This window comes from Drosophila bipectinata, chromosome 3L (assembly GCF_030179905.1).
Source record: "Drosophila bipectinata strain 14024-0381.07 chromosome 3L, DbipHiC1v2, whole genome shotgun sequence".
NCBI classification, from domain to species: Eukaryota; Metazoa; Arthropoda; class Insecta; order Diptera; family Drosophilidae; genus Drosophila; species Drosophila bipectinata.
The window spans coordinates 21,010,677-21,033,296 of record NC_091738.1 but is presented as its reverse complement, the minus strand read 5'-3'; the positions used below and the strand labels follow the sequence as shown (position 1 = coordinate 21,033,296).

The 22,620-nt window shown below is 41.6% G+C and overlaps 1 protein-coding gene and 1 long non-coding RNA gene across 3 annotated transcripts in view; one reads left to right on the top strand and one right to left on the bottom strand.

Moving 5' to 3' along the window:
• LOC108129145 (uncharacterized) overlaps positions 1–22,610 on the top strand; it is a 58,785-nt gene extending 36,175 nt beyond the window's left edge. For both annotated transcript variants that reach the window (XM_017247093.3, XM_070280418.1), the window contains 4 exons: positions 12,653–12,755; positions 16,208–16,230; positions 20,915–21,246; positions 21,306–22,610. In XM_017247093.3, coding sequence (XP_017102582.2) covers positions 12,653–12,755; positions 16,208–16,230; positions 20,915–21,246; positions 21,306–21,644 — 797 coding nt within the window. In that variant the 3' untranslated portion in view covers positions 21,645–22,610. The remainder of the gene's footprint in view (positions 1–12,652; positions 12,756–16,207; positions 16,231–20,914; positions 21,247–21,305) is intronic.
• On the bottom strand, positions 8,745–9,804 carry LOC138926414 (uncharacterized). Its single transcript, XR_011442939.1, has 2 exons — positions 9,398–9,804; positions 8,745–9,198 (listed from the first exon to the last, which is right to left on the bottom strand). It is a non-coding gene; the product is annotated as an uncharacterized lncRNA (long non-coding RNA).
• Positions 22,611–22,620: the final 10 nt, after the last annotated feature.

The following is a 22,620-nucleotide window of genomic DNA, read 5'->3' as shown; positions in this document are numbered from 1 at the left end:
TAAAAGGAAATCCTCATTTTTATGGCTCTTCCACCGTTTAGCCATTCTAGTCTCACATGTTTTTTTCTTTATGGCAGATTAAGTTAACCGCTTGATTATTTCAACAGCATATTTTGTATAATTTATGCCCCACTTTATGCCTCCCGTCGCACCCATAACAACCATTACAAAAAATAACCAAACGCATAAAGGGTAACAATTCTATATTCTGCAAATATTTACAACAATTTGTGGCACAATAATAAAAATGAAAGGTCTCGGACCAGAAGCCAAAGCCAAACGAAACCAAACCAAGGCAAAGACCCAAAAAAGGACTCGTATTTGACTTTGTGCGGCTGTTGAATAAATGTTTTATTGCAATAACAACAATATCAGAAACAATATCAGGGGAACAATGAGGTCCGTCCGTCCACCAACAACAATAAAAACAGCAGCTGTTGAAGTCGACGGCTCCTTCCGCCTATTTTGATATTTTTATTGTGGTGGTGAAATAAATTCAAATAAATAAATTTAAGTTGCTGATTTTGGCCGCATAAAGCATTACATGGCAACAACAGCAGCAACAACAATAATAAACAAAAGTTCTTGCGTCCTTTTCTGGTCTAATAGAGCCTTTGTGTCCTGGTTACACCATAAATATTGAAGGACCACGGACGAAAACATTTATTGGCAGATTTATGCTAGCTCAACGCAATTCGAAAAGTTATTTCCCTACAATAACAGGATTAGTGGCAACACATGATGCGAGAAAATTGTTCAAGTGGGAGTGTAAGCAGCTTATTTTTTTAGAACTAGCCATATTTTTATAGATTCAAGTGTCGTTCCATAAAAAGGTGACTTTAAGCAGAAATGCCTGAAGCTTTGATCGCCTTATTTTTTTTTTGCTGGAGTAATATTAAAAAAATAGTTTTTGTTAAAATTTAAAGAACCAATATAAAGTCGGGATAATTATGACCTTTAATCTCCATCTTAAATTTTTTCTTTTTTTCAACACTATTTTGTAGAATTTAAACAATAAGCCTTTGAGGTAATCATTTTTCACTTTTTTATCCACTGTCAATTTTTAATCACCGCCAAGCTGTTGATCAAATACATGACTAATCTAAGGATGATCAAATTTATGCAAAAACGCATGTGACGGATTCCTATTTTATATCATTGGTATCTTATATTTTTACCTTTTAACAACACTGTCTTAAAAGATGGAAACAATGCGCCTTTTGAGCACTAAGCTTTAATCATTTTCCGCATCGTTTGTGTCCACTGACCATAGGTCGTCGCTGGTTAACACCAAGCTTTTGGCCAAATACATGACTAATCTGAAGATTATGAAATTTATGCAAAACCGCAGAGACGTGATTCGTTTTTTCGGCATCTGCTGTGGGATGTACGGAGGAGTAGAGTAAACTCTGAGCGGAAATGAGTGAATTCTTCTGGTGTTTTTTATTTTCCCAACTATTTGTGCCATACCTCGTGGAATGGTTCCTTCCTTCTGTGTGCTCTGAGTCGTATAATTGCAGCAAACGCACTGTGGCCTGAAGCCATAAAAAGTAAACATAACACACAGAGCACCCGAGGAGCTGAATAGAAGTGAGAAAACTTATTTGCTATTTTCATGGAATTTTCCATAATTTCTGCTTCGTTTGTTGTTGAAATTTTCCTCCGTTTTATTCATCATTTTTTTTTATTATTTTTTTGTTCTGTTTCTTTGGCTTTTTTGTGGTTTCCCCACCAGCCATGCAAAATGCTAAAAAGATAAACAAGAAACGCTTTGAAAGAGATCGAAATTATTACTGCCAGTGCATCAAAATGATTATGATGGTACTGGGTCGCCTCCGTCTCCGGCTCGTCTCTAGATGTGTGTGGGATATTTCCATAATATTTTTAACTTTGTTTACATTTTGCATTTTTATTGTGGCGTCGTCGTCGTTCTGCAGCTCCCTTGGCTTTGTTCCTTTTTTAATCAATTAGGGGAGAGTCCCGCGAGGTCTGGTCTGAAAAACGATCTGGACCACACACAGAATTCTTATACTTATATCTAGAGCTGGAAATGCGGGTGCTCCGCTAATAGAATTGCTGAAACGCTGATTAAAATAGTTTTCACTTTTTAATTACAATTTATGCGTTTAATTCCGTGCCATTATTCTCCGCTATCCGTCTGCGGCGTTTTGTTCCTAATTATTTGTGAAACGATATCCGACTCTGCCGTTCAAGATCAAAGACCCATCTTGCAGAACGTCAGACAAACATTGTCTCACTCTCCCAGCGACAACATCAAAGGAAACTGTAGCCTCAGTTTTCCCGACTCGAAACATAAACAGTTTCCAGGAGGGGGGCCCAGCTCGTGGCTCTATTTGTTGGCGGCGAAAAATAAAAATTAAAAATCAATTTTTTTTCACATCTCCCCCACAAAACCCAGAGACACACAGCTCATTAGCAGAGATGGGGGGAGGCACACAAAAAAATAAAACAAAAACTTTCGAAATTTTGCACCGAAGCGACAAGTTCTGGCGGCCGTGTTGTATTTTTAGTAACTGAAAAATCTAATTTACTAATGAGCCGTGAGCATTCGAGAAATGCACATAAATTTCGCCTAATTGAAAATCCATGCGCGGATAATTATGTGCGTCAGTCAGCATTAAATTTCCCGAAAGGGACGAATGAGTTCTGCCGAATTTTCCAAAGCGGCCCGGTGTCAGGGTGGTAGGAGGGGGGAAAATTGTTTTGGGGCTCTGGGGAAAACCTGTGGCGAGCGGACGAGGTCAGTGACGGTTTAAAGATACACTTACCCGACCGGATTCTGAAGAAATTCAATCAGCATTTCGCCAAGAGGCGAAATTTAATTAAAGGCCAGGTTTAATGGCATTGCAGCTAACCTGAAGCTCCTGAAAAGAGAGTTAAGCACCACTAAGTGGCTCTAACTAGTGACCCCCAGCTGCCATTCAGCCATTCAATCTGGTGCAAATTAAATTAAAATGTAGGTAAACTCGAGCGATTAAGTCCGATACAAAAGATCAGCGAGGCTCGCCATCAAATGAATTTAGGCATTTTACCGCAAACCAGTTTGGTATTTGGGGAGAACACTTTTCCGACCCGAATTCAGACAGGTGGTGGGAGTGCGGCCCGGTCGCTATTCATTAAATCGGAACAGAGCCGGTCAAAGATCATAAAATTTTTTATGAACTGACAACGACAGCAACGACAACCGTCGCTCCTGTCCTCCGGGCCGATGTTTGCTCTAACACCTAATGTTTGACTAATTTCGAATATGTTTTTACGACAGCCTACCTGGTCAGCCCTAAAAAAATAAGCCCGGGCTGTACCGTTTTTTATGAGAGAACCCTGCCTGTGTTCTACTGTTTAAATTTTGATTAAACGCGATGCATGGCGTAGATAAGGTCCATGTAACTGTTGACTTTTTTGGGGCCGAGCCGCCCGGACATCGGGCGGGGTGATCGTGCCATGATATCCCAGGCCCTCTTACATTTTGCATTTGCATAGGCGAGCGATATGGATCAACAACGGACAACAGTAAAATGTCTCTTTCTGGTCTCTGGTCTGGTTTTCAACATTTTTACGATTTGCCCCTTGTTTGTTTAATTGTCTTTTACTGTGGCATTTAAGGTTGACTTTCGTTTTATTATTTACCTAGTTGAGGGGACGGACAGTTTCTGATACACATCAGATATGATACCCGGTTTGGTAAATAGACTCGCAAGGGAAAACTCTATTAGATTTCACATTTTTCTATTACTTCAAATCGAGTTGAGAAACTAATCTTTTGGTTACCCAAATCGATCCTCAAAATCGCTTAAATGAGCCATAAAAAACCAGAACTCTTTCCGAAACACACCTAAATCCCTTTCGAAAACTATTATAAGAATTTCTGTTTATATACAATAATGTATATATAATGTGCCATATAAATAATCAGCCGAATGAAACAACATTTTCCATTTGACTCTGGGAGTGGGCGTGTCTAGAGTGGGATTTTATGCATTTTCCAAATGGCATTCCAAAAATAAAGAATCTTTTGGGCCGCCTCATAAATAATACATTTGATTTTTTAAGCTCTCGGGGGCACATAAAAAATATTTTCAAAACAATAAAAACATAGCTTTCTGCACCAATTAACATATCTGGCATAGATGGGCCGGTGTTCCTGGCAAATTTAAATTTGATTTGCGCTTCATTAAATCACAAATTTGAATTTGTTTATTCTGCGTTCCAATCATAAGCAAATGCCTGCCAGCCTCTTGGGCCTCTCATGCTTTTTGGCCTAATTGACTTTGCCTATAAAGTTGGCGACTGGCAAATTAGGGCGGCTTTGGTGGTGGGAGTGGCGGATGGGAGTGGGAGTGGGCGTGGCAAAAACACACTGCCATTCAAGATTTATATTTGCGGTAAAGTTTTCGTGGAAATGCAAAGAGGCAAATATACAAAACTAATTAAAATTCAACTTGGCAAAAAGTTTTCGCCTAAGCAATAAATATTGTAAAATATGTACCCTGACACGCCTCCTCTGCCCGCCTTTCTCCGTCCTGCCGCATGCCCCACGCCCTTTGCTCCACATCTGTTTCCTTGGGAAGTGGCGCATTCCTTGGGCTGCCATGCGGTTCCATTTGTCATTCGAGTGCCAAAGTTTTTTGGTGCCTCGGCGTTGGCAACTGGGAGAACGAACTGCCATTGATAGGTTCCATTTAAAAGTTGCCAAATGTTGCCAGGGGAAAATCTTGGGAAAACTTGGAATGCTACCCAGGGAATAGCAAACGCAATTAATCAGTTTTCGGGGTTAGCACAAACTAATGAGTGGAGTTTTCGGAGGAAAACAAGTCCTTTAAGAGCGGCCTCGAGCCTGATGAATGGCGTTCATTTGAATAGAGTCACAATTACACAATTAAAATCCCGAACCATGAATCTTTTTAACATTTTCCCCGGCCAGCGTAAACAAACTCAAGAAACTCATTTGAAGAAGCGAGAACAAAACACCTGAGAGTTACACAAGACCCACGAGGGACATTTATCATGCAGCACTAAAAGTCAAACAGGAACTGGAACTCTATTTACCTGTCTAGCCAGAGACTCTACCTGGTGTGACTGCGGGGTGCCCTCGGAAAGGATCCACAGCCCAAAATAGAAGAAGGTGAAATGTTTGCCCCAAAACGCGTGTGATAAACCTAATGAGCAAAGGGCAAGGGCACTTGGGAAACTATAGATAAAGATCGGGATCGTTTGCCTCTTAGAAACCGAACCGTGTGCCGTGTGGCATATAAAACTGTTGTCACTTCATAGCCATGACATTTAAATATTTCAATTTGTGATACCTTGAATCGAAATGCCTAAAAGGTTTCCTCTTTCTAGAGAAATTCCACGGCCAGATATCAAATTCAATTAAGACGTTTCAGCATTAAACGAGCCGCGGACGCTGAAAGCGAGGAGATCCCAATGAAGTGGCCGGGTGAAATATCTGAGAAATATGCATGAGATATTCTCCATACATAGTTCTGCCTCTAAATAATTACATGAATGTTTAGTAGATAATTTGTTGGCATTGTTATGCAAATTCCGTTGGCACGGAAAACTGAAAACCGAAAAACTTAAAGAGCTTCAGGTATAATTGAGACATTTGATTGTATGGAAATCCCATACACATTCTGGACACTTTCGCATATTAAATGAGAATTAAAAATGCCACGGCTTTGGCTTCTCCTTATTAATAATGATAACTCTTATGTAGATTTTATGTATGCGGTTTTTCGTAGTGGGACTTATGTCGGTTGTCTTGACAAATGGCAGTGGCCGAAATATTCCCTCTTGGCTCTGCCTAATTTGCCGGGCATCTCTGCTCCGGTCGGGGACCGATCTCTATCAAGCCGGGATCACTATAATGCCTAATTTATGTGGCAACTCTGGTCGAGCTTAATTTATGCCTGCTTCCACCACTGTGGCGGCCCTGGTGCTTCACAAGCGTGTTAATGCACTAATTGTTTTCGGCAATTAATCAATGTTTATGTGGGAGCGAAGTTTCTGGTGTCTCTCGTGTGGCAAACAAATAAATAATAATTTACGTTGACATAACATTAATTCAACGCACTGTCTAGGCCAGAAAACTTAACCCCATTAAAGGCGGCCCGGAGCGGAACCCGGTTGCTAAATTGAATTTCCTTGCTCTTTTGCATAATTGAATTTTCCTCAGAGCCCTCTCAGTGACAGTCAACAGATTTTGGCTTTTACTTGCCAAGTCAGAGTCATTTAATGGCAATATGCCAATATCTATAGATCTGCCATGGGTGCCAAGCAGCAGGCCGGGCCCAAAAGTAACAATAAGGGCTGGAAAAAAACTGGAGTAATCAGACAGGACAAACAAAAAACTTGGCAGACAGTTCGTTGGCAGGTTCTTAAGTGAAAAGTTCGCAGGAGCTTTATTTGATTTTCTTCAAGGTATCTTTAAGGGATTATTTGTACTATAAAACCTTTATTATTTGACTACCTTCTCCATCTAATTCCTTCTTTTTATCCAAATTGTTACCCCAAAACACATTACTGGTCTCTATCGCCACATTGACAAGCAAACTTTGGAAGCACCCCCGCAATTAAAAATTCAGAATTCAGTTCAGTAAACTACCAACAACGCCATTTGCCACTGCTGTAAAATAAAGTCATTAAACAGACAAAAAACACGGCTTTGGAAAAAACTCTGAATAAACAACGGCTAATGACGGCTACAACAGTAGCCAGTTCTCTCACCTGCCAAAAAGTATAAAAAACAAAACAAAGAGGAAGGTAATTTTCCAGCAGGGTAGCAGCTTGAATAACGTGTGGTATTGACCACAAATTAACAGTTGTAACCATCCCCCGCCAGCCCCGCTAGTCAACGCAAAATGTTGGCCATAAGAGGGCCAAGAGGAAAAAAACCTATACCTGGCACAGGTTCGTCTGCAGTGCGTAATTACGGTGCACATTACAAACAACACACAACACAGTCGCATTTGCACTTAATTGTGGCGCTTAATTAGACCAAAAAGGTGCAGACTCAGTCCCAGACAATGGCCCAAAGCCCTGATGAGTGTCGAGCTGTGTTTGAAGAGTGTTTCACATGCGATTCAATTCAAATGTACGACCCCCTCCCGACGCATTTGACAACTCAATTTCCCCTAATTGTTTGTAATTGTTGTTATTGCTGGTAGCAAAAAGGATTTCATTGCGCCCGCTAATGATCCTTTTATCCCTGCAGCCTCCAATCCCCCATTACCCCCAAAGCCCAATTACTTTCGGGGTAACCGAGAACACGAAACCTGAAAATTTGCCGAAATTGCATGCGAAATTCTTGGGAGCTCTTGTGAACTTCTGTTGAAAATTTTCGGCATATGTCGCATCTCTGGGCCATTCCCAATCCACATTTCGTATCTGTATCTTGTATCTTCTGGCGCCGCCGCTGGGGGTCCTGTCGCTCGCCCCCTGTCAGCCCCCCACCCAAGTCCGCCAGCGCTGCCTCTGCGCCTGCGCATTCAGTTTAATTTTTATTTCATTTTCGCTGACAATTTGCAGCCGCTGACCGGCGAATAAAATTCAGCAAAAAAATACAGCAAGAAAATACATTTTTTCAGTGCGTTTTATTTAACGACTTTCGGCCCGGCTTGTCCCTGCCCGACCCGGCCCCGGACGGCCCGGACGCATGTTGTTGTTCATTTGATTATCGCCACTGTCGCCATGTAATTTATTATATTGGCTTAACCGAGTACGCAACCTGGCCCTCTTTTTTATGGCTTTAACCTTTGGACACCGCCGCGTTGCTGACATTATTTAATTTGTCATTTAATTCTTCAGCTTTCTTTCTTTGGGAATCGGGCTTATTCCGGGCCATATGTTGTTCCCCGAAAGTGGCAAGAAAGCTTGGCAAGGGAATGCCTGGCAGAAATATGCACTTCTGTGACTTTTGACTCACAACTGCTGTTTCCTTATAAGAAAGGCTTCGGCTAAGGGGGTCGACTTTCGCCGGAAGCCTGATACTCACAGATAGATAGCTTCAAATACCGTTTTAATCATCTGCTCGCCGTTCAATTAATTATCTCGACTTTAACTTGAATCACAGTATCAGTAATCGCCGCCCACCGTCAGCGCACGAAAATTCCAGCGCCAAATAAGTCGCTAAATCATTTCTTAATTGCTCAATTTGAAAACAAATGCGACCATTTAATTTAATTGTGTGGACTCTTAATTGAGTCGTAGTTCGACCGGGCGATGCCTTTTATTTGGCGATTTCTGCACGAATGCAGCGGGCCCCCAGTCGGCGGCCACGCCCCCTCGCGATACACTCGCGGTACACCCGATACGCCCGATACGTTGTTAGATAATGCCGGCCCGGCATCGGGCAAACTTGTTGTGGCCGCCTGCCTGTTCATTTTCGGCATTTTTTGGCCTGGCAATTAAATGTGCGACAGTTTTCGGGGCACAAATGCTCAGCTGCAGTGCCGTGGGCCGCCAATTTTAATGATTTACAGCAGCAGCTACTTTATTCATCTGGGGATTGGGAGGGAGGTATGGGGGACTGGCTCTCCCACTTGGGCAGGTGGGTTCGTGGTGTCGAAATTTGCATATGCTTTATGCATTATGCGATAATGCGCAATAAACGTCGTGGAATCGGAATTATGTCGCTGGCTTTCGGCATTTGAGATACAAGCCTGTTAACTTCAAGATACTACGCCGGGAATGCAGTTAGGGATGTGAAAAACTGCGCCCATTAATCATTATAATAAACACAAGATATGACATTTAATTTGGACATTGGGCAGTTTTTGTACAACAAGTATTAGTACCCATTATAGTTAAAACTTATAACCTATAAGTACTGGTTTTATCTTTGAGATATCCATCCCTAGGTAAGCTTGAAGAGCGGGTGGTGGGGACCATAAATCTTGAGTGCATTTGGCCGAAACGCATCATCAATCATCCGCATGCAGATCGATTATTACAATTGCTGACAGACAGACACAGACGTGAGTTGGCGGTCGGCGGTTGCATCTGCGGGCTCTCATTTGTATCTGATGGATGTATCTGCGGCAACCTCCTGCTGCTGCTGCTGCTCGCTTGGCTGCAACATGCCAGTTCCGCGGAAAACTTTAGCACAGCTGCAGAAACTTTTGCTCGTGTCAAGTCCTAAAACTTCCAAGAAAACCTTAAAAAGTCCGTGGCCATGTTCTATGTCCGAAAACAGAAAAAATAAAACAAGAAATACAATACAGAAAAATATAAACTACAACAGTGCAGACATTGTTCGGGTTACTGGTTACTGGTCACTGCACGAAATTATTTTAATGAGTTGCCAATTAGGGCTCAGAGCCAGGCTCGGACTCAGCGAAATAGATCAGTCAACGAGTAGGGGGCTGCTAATAAATACCTGAGGACCAGCCCCTCGATTCGGCCCGATTGCGTAGAGCGGTGAGCAGCGCACACCTGTTGGCCGAAAGACCGGCCAGTGGCATAAATACAACTGGCCGATTGAAAGGGTTCCCCTGCTTTCGATGTTTCAGCTATTTACGAGTCTTTTGGGGAATTACATTCAGATCAGAGCCTGACAGCATCCGACAGGCGACAGCGGCGAGGACCTTGAGCCGCCAACTGGGGGAACTATCGAGGCGAGGAATGCAGATGTTGCATGCGATAGCCCCTCGAAGTTAAAGCTGATCCGGACTTGCTTCAGATAATTGCCTAAAAGTATAAACAGAAACCTTGAATTCTTACCTCCATCATAACTTAATATAAGTGTTTTTTAATGAGACATTGACATTTCTAACTTTTTATGAATTGTTTATTGTTTTGATCGTTAAGTTTAAGTTGAGACCTTAGTGATGACCTTTAATTATATTGCATAATTTTTTTAAAACTTTTTTTTTTTAACAAAAATACCTTTTTTTGGTCAAAGAAAGAACTTACCCTGTATGATTACTTTGTTTCGCTTCCGTCAACTCTTTACTTCAATTAACAAGTGGAGCTCGTTATTCTCATTTTCTCTGTTTTTGTTTCTGGTTTTTTCTTCAATTTTTATACCCTTGCAGAGGGTATTATAATTTTGTCCAAAAGTGTGCAACGCAGTGAAGGAGACATCTCCGACCCTATAAAGTATATATATTCTTGATCAGGATCACCTCCTGAGTTGATATGAGCATGTCCGTCTGTCCGTCTGTCCGTCTGTCCGTCTGTCCGTCTGTCCGTCTGTCCGTCTGTCTGTCTGTCTGTCCGTTTCTACGCGAACTAGTCTCTCAGTTTTAAAGCTATCGACTTGAAACTTTGCACACACCCTTCTTTCCTTTGCACGCAGTATATAAGTCGGAACGACCGGGATCGGTCGACTATATCCTATAGCTGCCATATAACTGATTGATCGGAAATGGTATAACTTTGGTGTTTTTAAAGTTAGAAAGTTCTAATTTAACATGAGAGCTATTTTTGGCAAAACAATACGACGTGCCAAATTTCATAAGGATCGGCCGACTATATATATAGCTGTCATATAACTGAACGATCGGAAATGACCCAACTTTCGTGTTTTTGAAGATAGAATGCTGGAATTCCATACAGATTCTATTTTTGGTCAGTTGATCCAACCTACCAAATTTCATAAGGATCGGCCGACTATATCTTATAGCTGCCATATAACTGAACGATCAGAAATGGTATTTGGTGTTTAGTAAAAATAACAACTTTGTTTTTTTTGACGATAGAAGCTTGGGACTTTTTTTTAGATTTTGTAATTTAATTAATTGGTTTTATTATAATGTAATCATAAGGATCGGCCAACTAAATCCGATGTTTGCGATATATATCCGGTTTTAACTGCAAGGGTATATCAACTTCGGCTCCGCCCGAAGTTAGCTTTCCTTTCTTGTTTTATTTAACACTTTCTGAGGCGCCGCTTATTAACGCGCTTCCTGCTGACCACGCCCACATCCTCAATTCAAGCGAAAATTGCTTTTCACTCGCTCTCCCATTCTGTTTGTTATTAATTACCCAGTTTCCAAAGACGTTACGCAGTTTCCAGTTTCTGGACTCCGCGCTCCCGAGTTCGCCTCGTGGCTACGTTTTTTGGCCAATTGAATTACAATGGAGAGCAGAAGACAACGAAGACCGTGAAGGGAGCTGGAACTCCGAAAAACCAGCCAGGAGATGGAGTGGAACATAATGGCGTTTGCTTTCATTATAGCACCGGGCATAGCATAAATATTTAAGCAACTGACAATGAGATAACAAACGACAAGGAAAGGGGCAACGGGGCCAGCCAATTTATAAGCGCGAAAATGAGGTCAAAGGCAAGGTGGGGGCAGTAGAGGGAGTGACCCAGGGGTACCAGGCAAATGTTGATAGTCCATTCATCAGTTAGTAGCGGCTAAATTACGTTCATTTTCGCAGCTCCCTTGCTTTATTGTTGTTCGATTCTCTAAGAAAGAGTTTACGGAGTTTGGTCAAGAATTTGAGATACAAAGGCCTAAGTAGTTCAAGGTAAAATCTTCAAAGAGAACAAATGGACTTCTTAGTCAGTGAATATAAATGTTAAATGGAAGAAATCGTTTTTAATGGAAAATCTTGGGGAATTGACTTGTAAAATGTTTATTTTTCAAAATAATCCGAAGAGTAAGAGCATCTCTTATTCGACTCCCACTGACCCCTATCTATTTCATCTTCAATTTCGCTTCGGCTTTTATCAAAAGGATATAAAACATAGCGTAGAAAGGCTAAGGGCGGTCTGAAATATTTATATGCGTGTTGATTTCTGTTTGCTGAATTTAACCTTTTCCCCCTTTGTGCGCCAGCCGGCGAGCGATGCCCACTTAGAGATAACGGCTAGGCGAAAAGGGTCAAAAACGCAGCGGCATGTGTTGGCCAGGCCAAGAGAGGGGGGGTGGGAGTGCCTCCCCTTCCGCTTGCACCCATTGGCCGCCTCATTTAACTGCGGCCATAAATATTCTAAATCACCAGCGGGGGCAGCGACGCTAACGGTGACGGAGACGACCGCCTCGACTTCAGTTTCAAGTTGTTAAGATAATAAAGTTTGTAATTAATTTTGCATCGTTAAATACGGCGTACATACACACGTAATTGAGCATTTGGGGGAAGCAGAGCCGCACTCGAATTAAAGTCCTGTATTTTCGAGAGCGGCTTTAATCGCCTGGCAGTCTCTGCGGGAAAAGGCCTAATTGACTACACTCACGAATTTAAGAGTTTCCGTCTTCCTGGTTATTGCTAGACAAAAACACCTTTGGATATCTATACAGTGGGCAGATGGGCCAAAACAAATAATCTTAGATCTGATTAAATAATTCAAGTTGTACCATTAGGAAAACATTTTCAGCTACAATTATTTAATCAACATTTTTTATAAATAAGAGAGACCATGCCACCCCACTGTGCCTTCATTTAAGAACATATATTACATTTATATACATATTTCATACTCCACTACCCATTCATATTCATAACTTTTTATGAATTCATCATCTTTATCGCCATCGCGTCATAAAAATTGCATAATCATAAAAACATTACATCCACCGTTGCCCAGGCCGATCATTCAGTTTTATTACACCCATTACACACACACGCTCCGACTAAAGATATATCTTGAGATTTTATTAAACTTTTGTTTCCCCTCTTGCAGATACCGCCGGCGAACTTGGATGGGCATTCACCTTAATCATAGTTTCAATCATATCGGCTCTTATAGGTGCTATTGTAATGGTCATAGTTCTAAGATGTAGAAGGTGAGTACAGTTTGGATGTTTGACAATATTTATAATGCGGGTAATATAAGAAACTCTCAATAATTTCTAATAAAAAACACATTTCTTGAAATGGCCACCAATGGATCCATACATTTACCATTCAAAATTAATTGGCCGCAACAAGAGGCAAATAAATGAGTTGATAAATTAACATTTTGGCATTTAGCTAGAAAAATACCACAATTAGTCATGATAAAGCCGCACATGAGCCGTGGCGAGGACATTCAACTCCTAACCCCCTGACGACCCCAGCGATCCGTCATGTGGCGACATTTACAGCGCCAGACAAATTGAAAAAATAAGTACACACACTCTCATATTTTTCGCGAATATGGTATCTGAGCTGTGGGATCTGTGTAACTATAAAGATTTACAATGCATTTGCCCACACGGGCGGCACTGCCACGAAGCGGCAACTTCAGCACCAGCACCAGCAATTCAATTAAACGCCCACCAAAAATAAATAAAACCTCTTAAGTGAGTCAACGGTCGCTTGCCGAGAATAATCGATGCCGAAAACAAAGGAACATGAAATTGCTTTATTACTTAATTGCTCTTTAAAAGAAACACATACAACATACAGTAAACAACGAACAACAGTTTTGCCACAGGCGTTCCTATATGGCCAAAAATTGTAGTTGGAGTCTATCAAAAGGCCATAGAGAGTGGGTCACACACTCGAGAGCTACAAGTACATTTAAATGGCCATTCTGTGAAGATATTGTATTGAAGCATGGGCGGGGGCGGTGGCGGTGACGGTGGGGGTGGCGGTACAGAACAACACACGCGAGTGCCAAATTAACAGAAATTTTTTATTCCACCAGTCCGAATCAAAATCCGAATCCGATTCGATTGGCGGTCGCGCAGGCGCCGCTTGTTTATTTCGCGGCTGCCGTGGGCTTCCAGCTTGAAGTGGAAACGCTGGCCACATGTCGCGTCCAATTAAATTGTCATGTCGTCTTATTTGGCGGCATGTTTGCATAAAATTAATTTTGCAAATTATTCGCCCAAGTCAAAGCAAACAAACAAATACGAAATGTGAATCCGAGCGGCAGTTGAATAGAGTTGTTTCTTCTAGATGAATAAATACTTTCGCTGCAGGGGCGAAGAGAGGTATAAATTATTTAAATTGTAAATAAATTGCAGGATGTTATCAATCAATATTATGTTTATAAATTATTTACATTTTTATTATAATTAAAGGGATTTAATAATAAACCCATTCTCTCAAAAAGATGGAAAATATTAAGGACAAACTCTGAATAAATTATAGGTTAAAAGTTTCTGCAATCAAGCCTTAAAAATGCTAATTACCTTAAATAATCGTAATTTAATCCAACCTCCATTATCTGCCTTTATACCCTTTGTTATCCAAAAATAAAATCCATTTTTTTGCCCAGGCAAATTGTCTCAATCAAGACCTGTCTGTCGCCTATTCTCACGGTTTTTGGACCAAATTTGATTTTTCATTAATCACCTGTGGCCCCCTGAAGCCTGCCCCTCCCGGCCACCTGAATGTCACGTTGTTTGCCTTGCCGTCAGACTTAGTCACTCATTTTGGGACTTGTTTTCGCAACCGTTTTAAAGTCGTTCTCCGACTCCGACTCCGGCTCCGGCTTCGTCCCGGTGTGTGGAGCATGTCACGTCGTGGCCGACGTGTTGGCTGCCAAATTAGCAGCAATTACATGTAATATCGGTTACACTTATTTGCATATTGATGCAATTCTCGATCTGGTCGCAATGGTGCTATAAATTTGCTTGGCACATGTCTCCACCACGTCACCCGATTCACATTTGTTTCTGTTTTTCCCTCGACTTGTTGGCCACCTTATTGAGCCTAGCTCCTAAGTGGCACCTGCCATTCGGATTTGGGTGTTTGTGTAACTGTTTCTGTTTTTCTATTTTTTTTTTTTTTTTTACAATGTTTGCTCAATGTCTAGACGGGGTAATGTCTTTCAAATGGCCACATGGGCTTGTCGGAAAAATTCAAAAGTGCCATTACTAATGCAGCTTGTTTTTGTTGACACTTTGATGAGGTAATAGGGACTTGTATAATAGTTATTTAAAACTGATTTGAAATAGATTTTATTCATTAATTGAGAGCATGTTTTTAATCTAAGACTGCTTGTTTAGCCTAAAATAGCTCAAGTGCTCCATCATTATGTTTATTAACCTCCTTGATGGCTTTGACCCTTTGCTTTGATCTCGTTTTACATTTTCCACCTTTCGATATGGATTTAATTTTCCACAAAAACCAAGGCCCCCTTCCGAAACCCCATTTAGTGGGGCTCCTCTCGATTTCTTAGCCGCAAAAACAAAAGTCAAGTTTAAACCGCTTAATGCATTTTAGACACAAAAAGGCGTGTTCAATTAGCATGCTAAAAAACGCGATCGGCCCGAAATGGAAACAAAAAAGCAGTAACACAAAAAATCGAAACTACAAGCGCAGAAAATTGAACATAACGCGCCGAAGGAAAATCGAAGGAAAATAAGCTGAAAAGTCGGAGCTGGGTGAATTAGCGCAGAGCCAAGGCCCCCGAGACAGCGACGCTGGTTGTTCAATTTAATTGAATCGAGGAGAACAAAAACTACAACTGCAACTAAAACTAAAAGTAAGAAACCCAGAGAAAAAAAGAGTAAAACGAATTGGCAGTTGCGGCTCGAGTTGAGTTAACATTATAATCGATCAAGGCAAACCGAGGGGAAAATGCAGCGCATGCCGCACTGCACTCAATCAAATCGGACAGACGGTTAATTGATACGCACAGATCGGGGATGTATAACCCGTACTGGCTGGGTATATGCGCGTCTATGGAGAGAGGTGTATATGCCGGCTCATGACCATTTAGGCTGCAGGTTAGTGCCGTTCGCTGTGACCCAGAAAAGCGGAGTCAGCAAGTGCAAATATGTGGCTGGTGGAATAGAATTAAGCGGATTGGGGAAAACTGCTCCAGAAAAACTCTGTCCAGCCATAGAAAGCTTCGGCAAACACCTGCCAATTCGGCCGCACAAATCACTCAGGCCCACGAAAGGCCGACTTCGGGCCGGTTTCAAATGCCAAAAAGTACATCCTCTTCCATTATTTCGTTTGTTTTGTGGGGCTAATCTAATCGCATCGCTTGCTTCGAGAGCTACCCCGCTGGATAATGCAGTTCTGTTGTTTTCTAGTGGATGTTTATCTGTCCCGGTCGATACTTTGTATTTTATTTATCGCCAAGTCAGGGCACGTCGCACGCAACTCGCTCCTAAAATGTGTTCGCGTGGCCCAAGTTTGTGTCTTAAGTCATTCGTTTTGGCATTTGGCCGCTTAGTTGTTTTGGCGGTTTGTCACTTGACAATTTGACATTTACTTTATACTAATTTATGCTCGGCACTCTATTAAAATTCTGTTTATTAATTGGTACACATTTTTTCCATTCTTATCTTTGCAGAATTAAATCAGCGAATGCCAACGGTAAGTGAACAAATGTTTTCTTTATTCTCTCTGATTATTCAAACTAATGGGGGTGATTAAATGTATCTCGGCACGTTTTAGAATCTAAATGGGTAGTTAAAAAACAAGATTAATAGTTGCTTTCAATGTAAATAAAAAATGGTTTAGCCTAGGCTTGCCTCTATTTCTTTGAAATGCAAGAAATTTGTATTCAAATTTTCTCAGGAACAGCATTAATTTCTTGCATTTCAATTAAGAAATTATTCCCATGCCTCAGCGCTATCCCTTCAATATCTGACTTCCTCCAAAAAACTCGATTGCCACTTTTTGCATTGCCTGATTAATTAGCCAAGCCTTCCGAGCCCGGCCAAGTCAGGTCAGGTTTTTTGTAACTTCTGCTCATCATCGAGGTTTTTGCCTCCTTTTTGCATTTTCATTTCCATTTTTAATTGCATAATTCTGCCGTTGCATGCAATTCAAAGAAATCTTTCATTCTGGCTGCAGTTCTTCCAGACAGCCCTCCTCCTGCCCTCCGCCCTGACAAGTGGCAACATTTTAATTTGTTTTCTGCGGCCGTGGCAGAAGGAAGGCAACTAACTAACAAAATGAAGACAAATTTTTGACGACAATGCATGAACTTCACGTTCGTGCCACAAATCTGAGATGCTGCTGCTGCTGCCGCTTCTGCAGTTGAAACCGAAACCGAGTGGCAGGGATTGGATTATATTGCCGGGGGCTACGTGATGGCCAAAACTTTCGAGTAAAAGAAAATTTGTAGACAAATTAAGGCAAAGCCAAACAATTGTCATGGTCGCAGACGGTCTTCGTCAAACACGTTTGAAAGTCGTGCAAACTAGAAACAGAAATAAATGGAAAGGGGGAAAACGGAACGGAACGGAAAACGGTTTGTTTGCTATTTTGATTTAGTTGCTCGACTTGCGATTCTGGGCTGGCTTTCAGCGGTAGGCGAGTTATTGACAAACGATCCCTTAAACCCTGGGACCCTAGCGGGTCGATCTGGGGGACTCTCTCTTTCGCTGGGCTGGGACTGGGGCTTGGCGCCAATTTCACTGTCCGTCTGTGGGCCTGACAATCGACATGCAGGACAAATTGTTGACGGCATTTAATGTCACAGCAGCCAATTAGCTGTCCCCATGAAAATGCTCGTTTCTTGTTGTTTTCATTGCCGGTTTCCTTTTTGTATTTTGTATTTTGGCAAAAAAGTCAAAAGTTTTTTTGTTACCCAGTGTTTTTTTAGCAGTTTTCGGTTTTTTCGGCATTTGGTTGGTGGTACGCACGGTTGCATGTTAAGGCCGGGAAAAAAGAAACAACCGGAGAAACAAACAATCGCCACAAATCGTTAAACTGTCAGCAGCTTTTAAAGCGCGTGATTATGTCCAAGTCAACGTCGGACTCGATGCCGGGAGTTGAGAGTTGAGAGACAAGCGCCAGTTGCCACACAGTTTTTGCGGACATTTCCAGAGTCTTTTGTGCCGAAAGAGAAAATTTTCAATTGCCAAAAAATGTGCACTTAAGTACTGTTTATATCTTGCAACATTTCTGCAAAGGTGAAAAAGTGTTCAAATGTAAATTCAGTGCCTAAGTATTTTCGGCAATCGCCGCCAAATATCCACACAATTGCCAAACTCAAGAGTGTCAGTTTCGTTGAAAATTCTTTGCAATTATCTTCGACCAGCGCCAACCAACGAGTCGTATGCGTACTGTGATTTTAATTATGCATACAAAGAATTCACGATAATCAAGCAACAAAAACCGGCAAAAAAAATAAATAAAATCGAAAAATGGCATGTGACATTTGTGTACATTAAACTGGCAAGACACGGCCGGGCGATTGGCATTATCTGGCCGGCTATTAAGACTTCATTACACATGTCATATTTGCCATTTTGCCATTTGGCCGTTTTGCCCAGTAACGATATCAGAAAAAAACCCCAAAACCAAACACAAATTAAATTCCATAGCCGAAGTGCTCGTTAATTCTTGCTTTATTTATTTTTGATTTTTATGCTTTTCATCTGAACAAAAGTTGACTGTGAAATATTTTGTTAACAACAATTTGCAGTTGCTGGCTAGCTGGCTTGCAGCTTTTGCCGTGCAGTTGGCTGAGATAAGCACTGCCAGATAAGACGGCATAGGTAGCTGTTATAATGCAGTTAGAGACAGTGGGGCAAAGTAGAAGAGGTTTCAACAAAAGTATTAAAATCTAATAAAGTTATTGATAAACATCCTATTAACTCCACTAAATAGTAATGCATAGAAGATATATTTTTAAAATTTTTATTTTTAAAAAGTCTTAAGCATTTTAGAATTTTAAAGTACTGCTACTGTTTTAAGACATTGGGAAATCCACAAAAAAATGGTAAATCCAACACCAATGAAGTTCAGTTCAACTTACTTCGCCTCGACTCGATTCAGCTCAGTTAGCTGTGCAGTAGCCGCAGCAACATCGTTAACACGGCGCAAAAACAGCCATTAAGCCGAGTTCCAGTTGGAACTGAGACCAGTAGACGCGGAGACTTGAAGCGGAGTCTGGGACTGGTGTTTGTGGCATTGGTGACATGCACAAAATGCATGTATATGAGCACCTACGTACGATAACTCCGCGGTTCGGGGGTAATAATCGCCGCAGCCAAAGCCATGGCTGCTGGACATTCGCTTAGCCGGAGTACGTAAATCATAAACATAAAACAGACCTCGACTCCAACTCCAAAGCTAAAGACTACACCGGAAAATTTAGTTCTAGAGGCCATTTATTCTACTTTTTATAGGGCGTTGAATATTAAACTCTACTTTTAAAGCAGTCTATTAAATTAAGTTCTCCACTTTAGAATTAATAGCTTAGTATTGAGCATCGATTATATTTTTCTGCGTGTAGGATTGCATTATGCATGTACATAACTTGAGAAGCCTTCGGTCCCACTGTGGTTGCGTATGCACCATGCTAATTAGTCGAATCGCCCCAAGTGGCTCCAAGTGGCTCCATCTTTGCCGAGTTAATGAGAGTGAAAGGCGAGTTTAAATAAATATATAAAAAGTATATATGCACATATAAAAAGGCATATTTTGCGTTGCAGTTTTGTGAGCAGCTTCTAGGCAAATGAACTGCGGATGATCTGGAAATCCGACCCCGTGGCGGATGGTGCGGATGTTGGGAACAGGTCTACTCTGCGTTTACGGCCAGCAATTAGACGTGTTTGCCGGTGCCAGTGCCAGTACCTCGACAAGAGAATCTCATTGAGAGTTTAGAGTTGTCTATAAATTATGAGCTAATGACGGGTTGAGGTTTTATGGAATCCCGGCTATTCCGATTTGAGTGCTTTTCAACGGTCGGTTGAGTCACACGGATCTGCAGCTCCCATTACCTTTCCATGCCCACTTGGGCATTATGAGATCACATGTGCTGATAGCGGAAAGCGGCGAAACATTTGGCATTTTCGGCCATTTGGCGGCAATCTAAGCGGCAACTGCAGTGGTGCTGCAGAGGCGGCGGTGCACCGGAGTGCTGCCAGTGGTGCAGTTTGTTTGCCACCTCGCTGCCAGTTGACAGCCGTTTAATTTACGCTTTGTTTGTTTGTTTGTTTCTGTCTTTTGTTCGCGTCTGTAGGTGAATGTTTGATTTATCGTCCGATTATAAACCGAAATGTCATAGATATCTACTGCGTTCGATTCCGATTCGTTTTCGGCAGACTCTCCCAGTAAAGTCTAGTCCGCACGCCATTACAAGAATCCTAATTAAACCATACTTTTCAGTTATGATTCCTATGATTTCATATCCGATTATTTAATTTTTTTTAATTAAACAACAGCTAGAGACAATAAGTACTAGCGGCAATAACCAAACTTAAAGAAAACTTCAGCACACTTTACTAACGATATTCTGAAAAAGTAATACTGAGTAGATTTTTTGACCCCTATAGACTTTTTGTTTCGCTTTCCTTATGGATTTTTTCACCTTTTCACAGGGTATTATATTTTTGATCAAAAGTGTGCAATCGACTAAATGTTATAGCCACCATATTACTGATTGATTGGACTCTGATGATTCATAAGTTCACGGATACATAACTTAGTGACCGAAAAGTCATAGCTTTGGTGTTTATGAAGATAGGAGCTTAATATTTTTTTTACATTTGTAATATAAGAAATTAATTTAAAGGTTTTTTTTTTTTAATTTTGTTTATTTTTAAAGTGACTTTGTTGTAGGGTCTCCCGTTCCTGACCCCTCAGATCATTTCATTGTTTTTAACTTATATTTTTTTGATATCTTAATTTTTATTTCCACTTCTTTTTCTCGGCCTTTCCAAATTTTATGTTTTTTTCTTTTATATATATTTTTTTGATTTAATCGTTATCATTATTCTTCGTTCGATTTGGACTGGCTAGCCAACTTTTTAGTCAATGCGCTTTTCTTTTTCAATAACTCAATAAAATTAACTATAAATCTCATTTAAAATTTCCTATGATTTCTTGATCCCACTATCCGATTGTTCGATATTTTTAATTAAGCAACAGCTAGAGACAATCTCGACAAGTGGCAATTACCCAACTTGTAAAATATGCAAATTTTTTCGTAATTATCTCCGACCAGGGGACCAGGGGCCAACGTGTCGTATGAGTAACATGATTTTAATTAAGCAAACAGCAGATAAGGCAGAAAAGCAAACTACAACTTTCCTCCTTGCAGGTGGTCGCCCGCAGCCATGGTGGTGTCGCAACAATCGAAACGGTGGCCAAAACCGATCCCCCATCTCGATCAAGCACTCGGCGGACAGCATCCGGAGACCCACTAGCAACTCCGGTGTGTGGACCTGGCTGGGCGGCAGCCGCCGCTCCTCGGCCGGACCCGACCAGATCGGGCCGCCGTCTACCTCCCCGGCGGAGAACCACTACACCCACATGGATGATGCCTACAGTCCGGTGGGCGTGAACGAGGCCCTCTACGCAGAGCTGGATCGCGAATCTGTGCGCTCCGCCAATCCCTCGTACCAGAACACGGCCTACAGTCAATGTGGCGAGGTAACTACATTTTTTTCGTTCTACTTGGATATCTCCCTAACTCTGAATCTCCCCTCCAGAAATACAATTTCCAAGGCCACGAACAGGACATTCCCATGGTGGTCTCCTCGGCACCGAGCAGTGCCTACTACTCCGATCTGTCGGTGACCGCCATGCCGGGCGGGGCCAGTGGCAGCAACCAGGGCGCCTACGAAATAGTCGGACTGAATGTAATGTCCCAGCCCCTGCCCAACTGGGATCACCACGGCGGAGTGGCCGTGGCCCTGACTGGCGGAGGCGGGGGGGCAGGAGCAGGACTGACGCCCGGCGAGGCGGCCGCCATGACGCAGCGGCGAGGGCCACGACTGGCGGCCATCAACGAGACCAGCACCAGCACAGTGCCCTCGGACTACGTTTAAAGAAATAATAAAGATTAAAACACATTTGTGAAATGTTCAGCGAGCTTAACATGTTAATAGGATAAAGAATAGATGTTATATACACCCCATAGCGTTACGTAGGGTTAAATTTACGAATATACGAGTATAGTATACCATTTAGTGCTTAGCGTGGACTCGTGTCTTTGGTTTATGTCTGATCGTGAATTGTCATCTGTACCCGTTCCGATGTTGGGACATATTTATACACACTTACAAGGCGATAATGTATTATATATGTCTAGTGTTTATATAGTCTGTAAGCAACGATTTAATCGTGGGTGATATTTAGCCTAAAAATACGCTATATTCTTATGTTCTACGTACTTTAAACATTTTCTAAAAATGTAAAATCGACAACAAACGCATTTTTTCGTAGGGTTAAGGCTTAGGCTATCCGACAGGATGATGGAATGGAATGGAATGGCAGGGTAGGCAGGGTAGGCAGGCAAGGAACCGTATTTCCCCCCAGGATCAGTACATGCATTAATATTTATATTAAACGTATACCACATATTTATACACGCATATTTACAACAGCAACTAACAAGCAACCAGCAAAGAAAAACTCAATTTAGCTCACCAATATTATACTATATCTATACCAATTACTGAGGAACGTATTTACAACGATTTTAACGCAAAACAGATTTCAACATATTTACCGATTACCGAACATTGCAGTCGGGGGAAATGATCGTCATATCATTTACGACACCATATACATATGCATAGCTATCTATATACCATATACAATAAACGGACTCACTCACGCGACCCCTAGCAGAGGTACTTTAGTTCTTAGTTTCGCCCGGCCGGGCTCCTCCTTGGGACCTTGGCCGACTAATTTAACGACACGCCGAACACACACACACACAATTCCTGTACATTTTTGTTTTAGTTGAAAATATAATTAAACAATTTATTGATATTTACATTCTGAATCCCGAACAAGAGA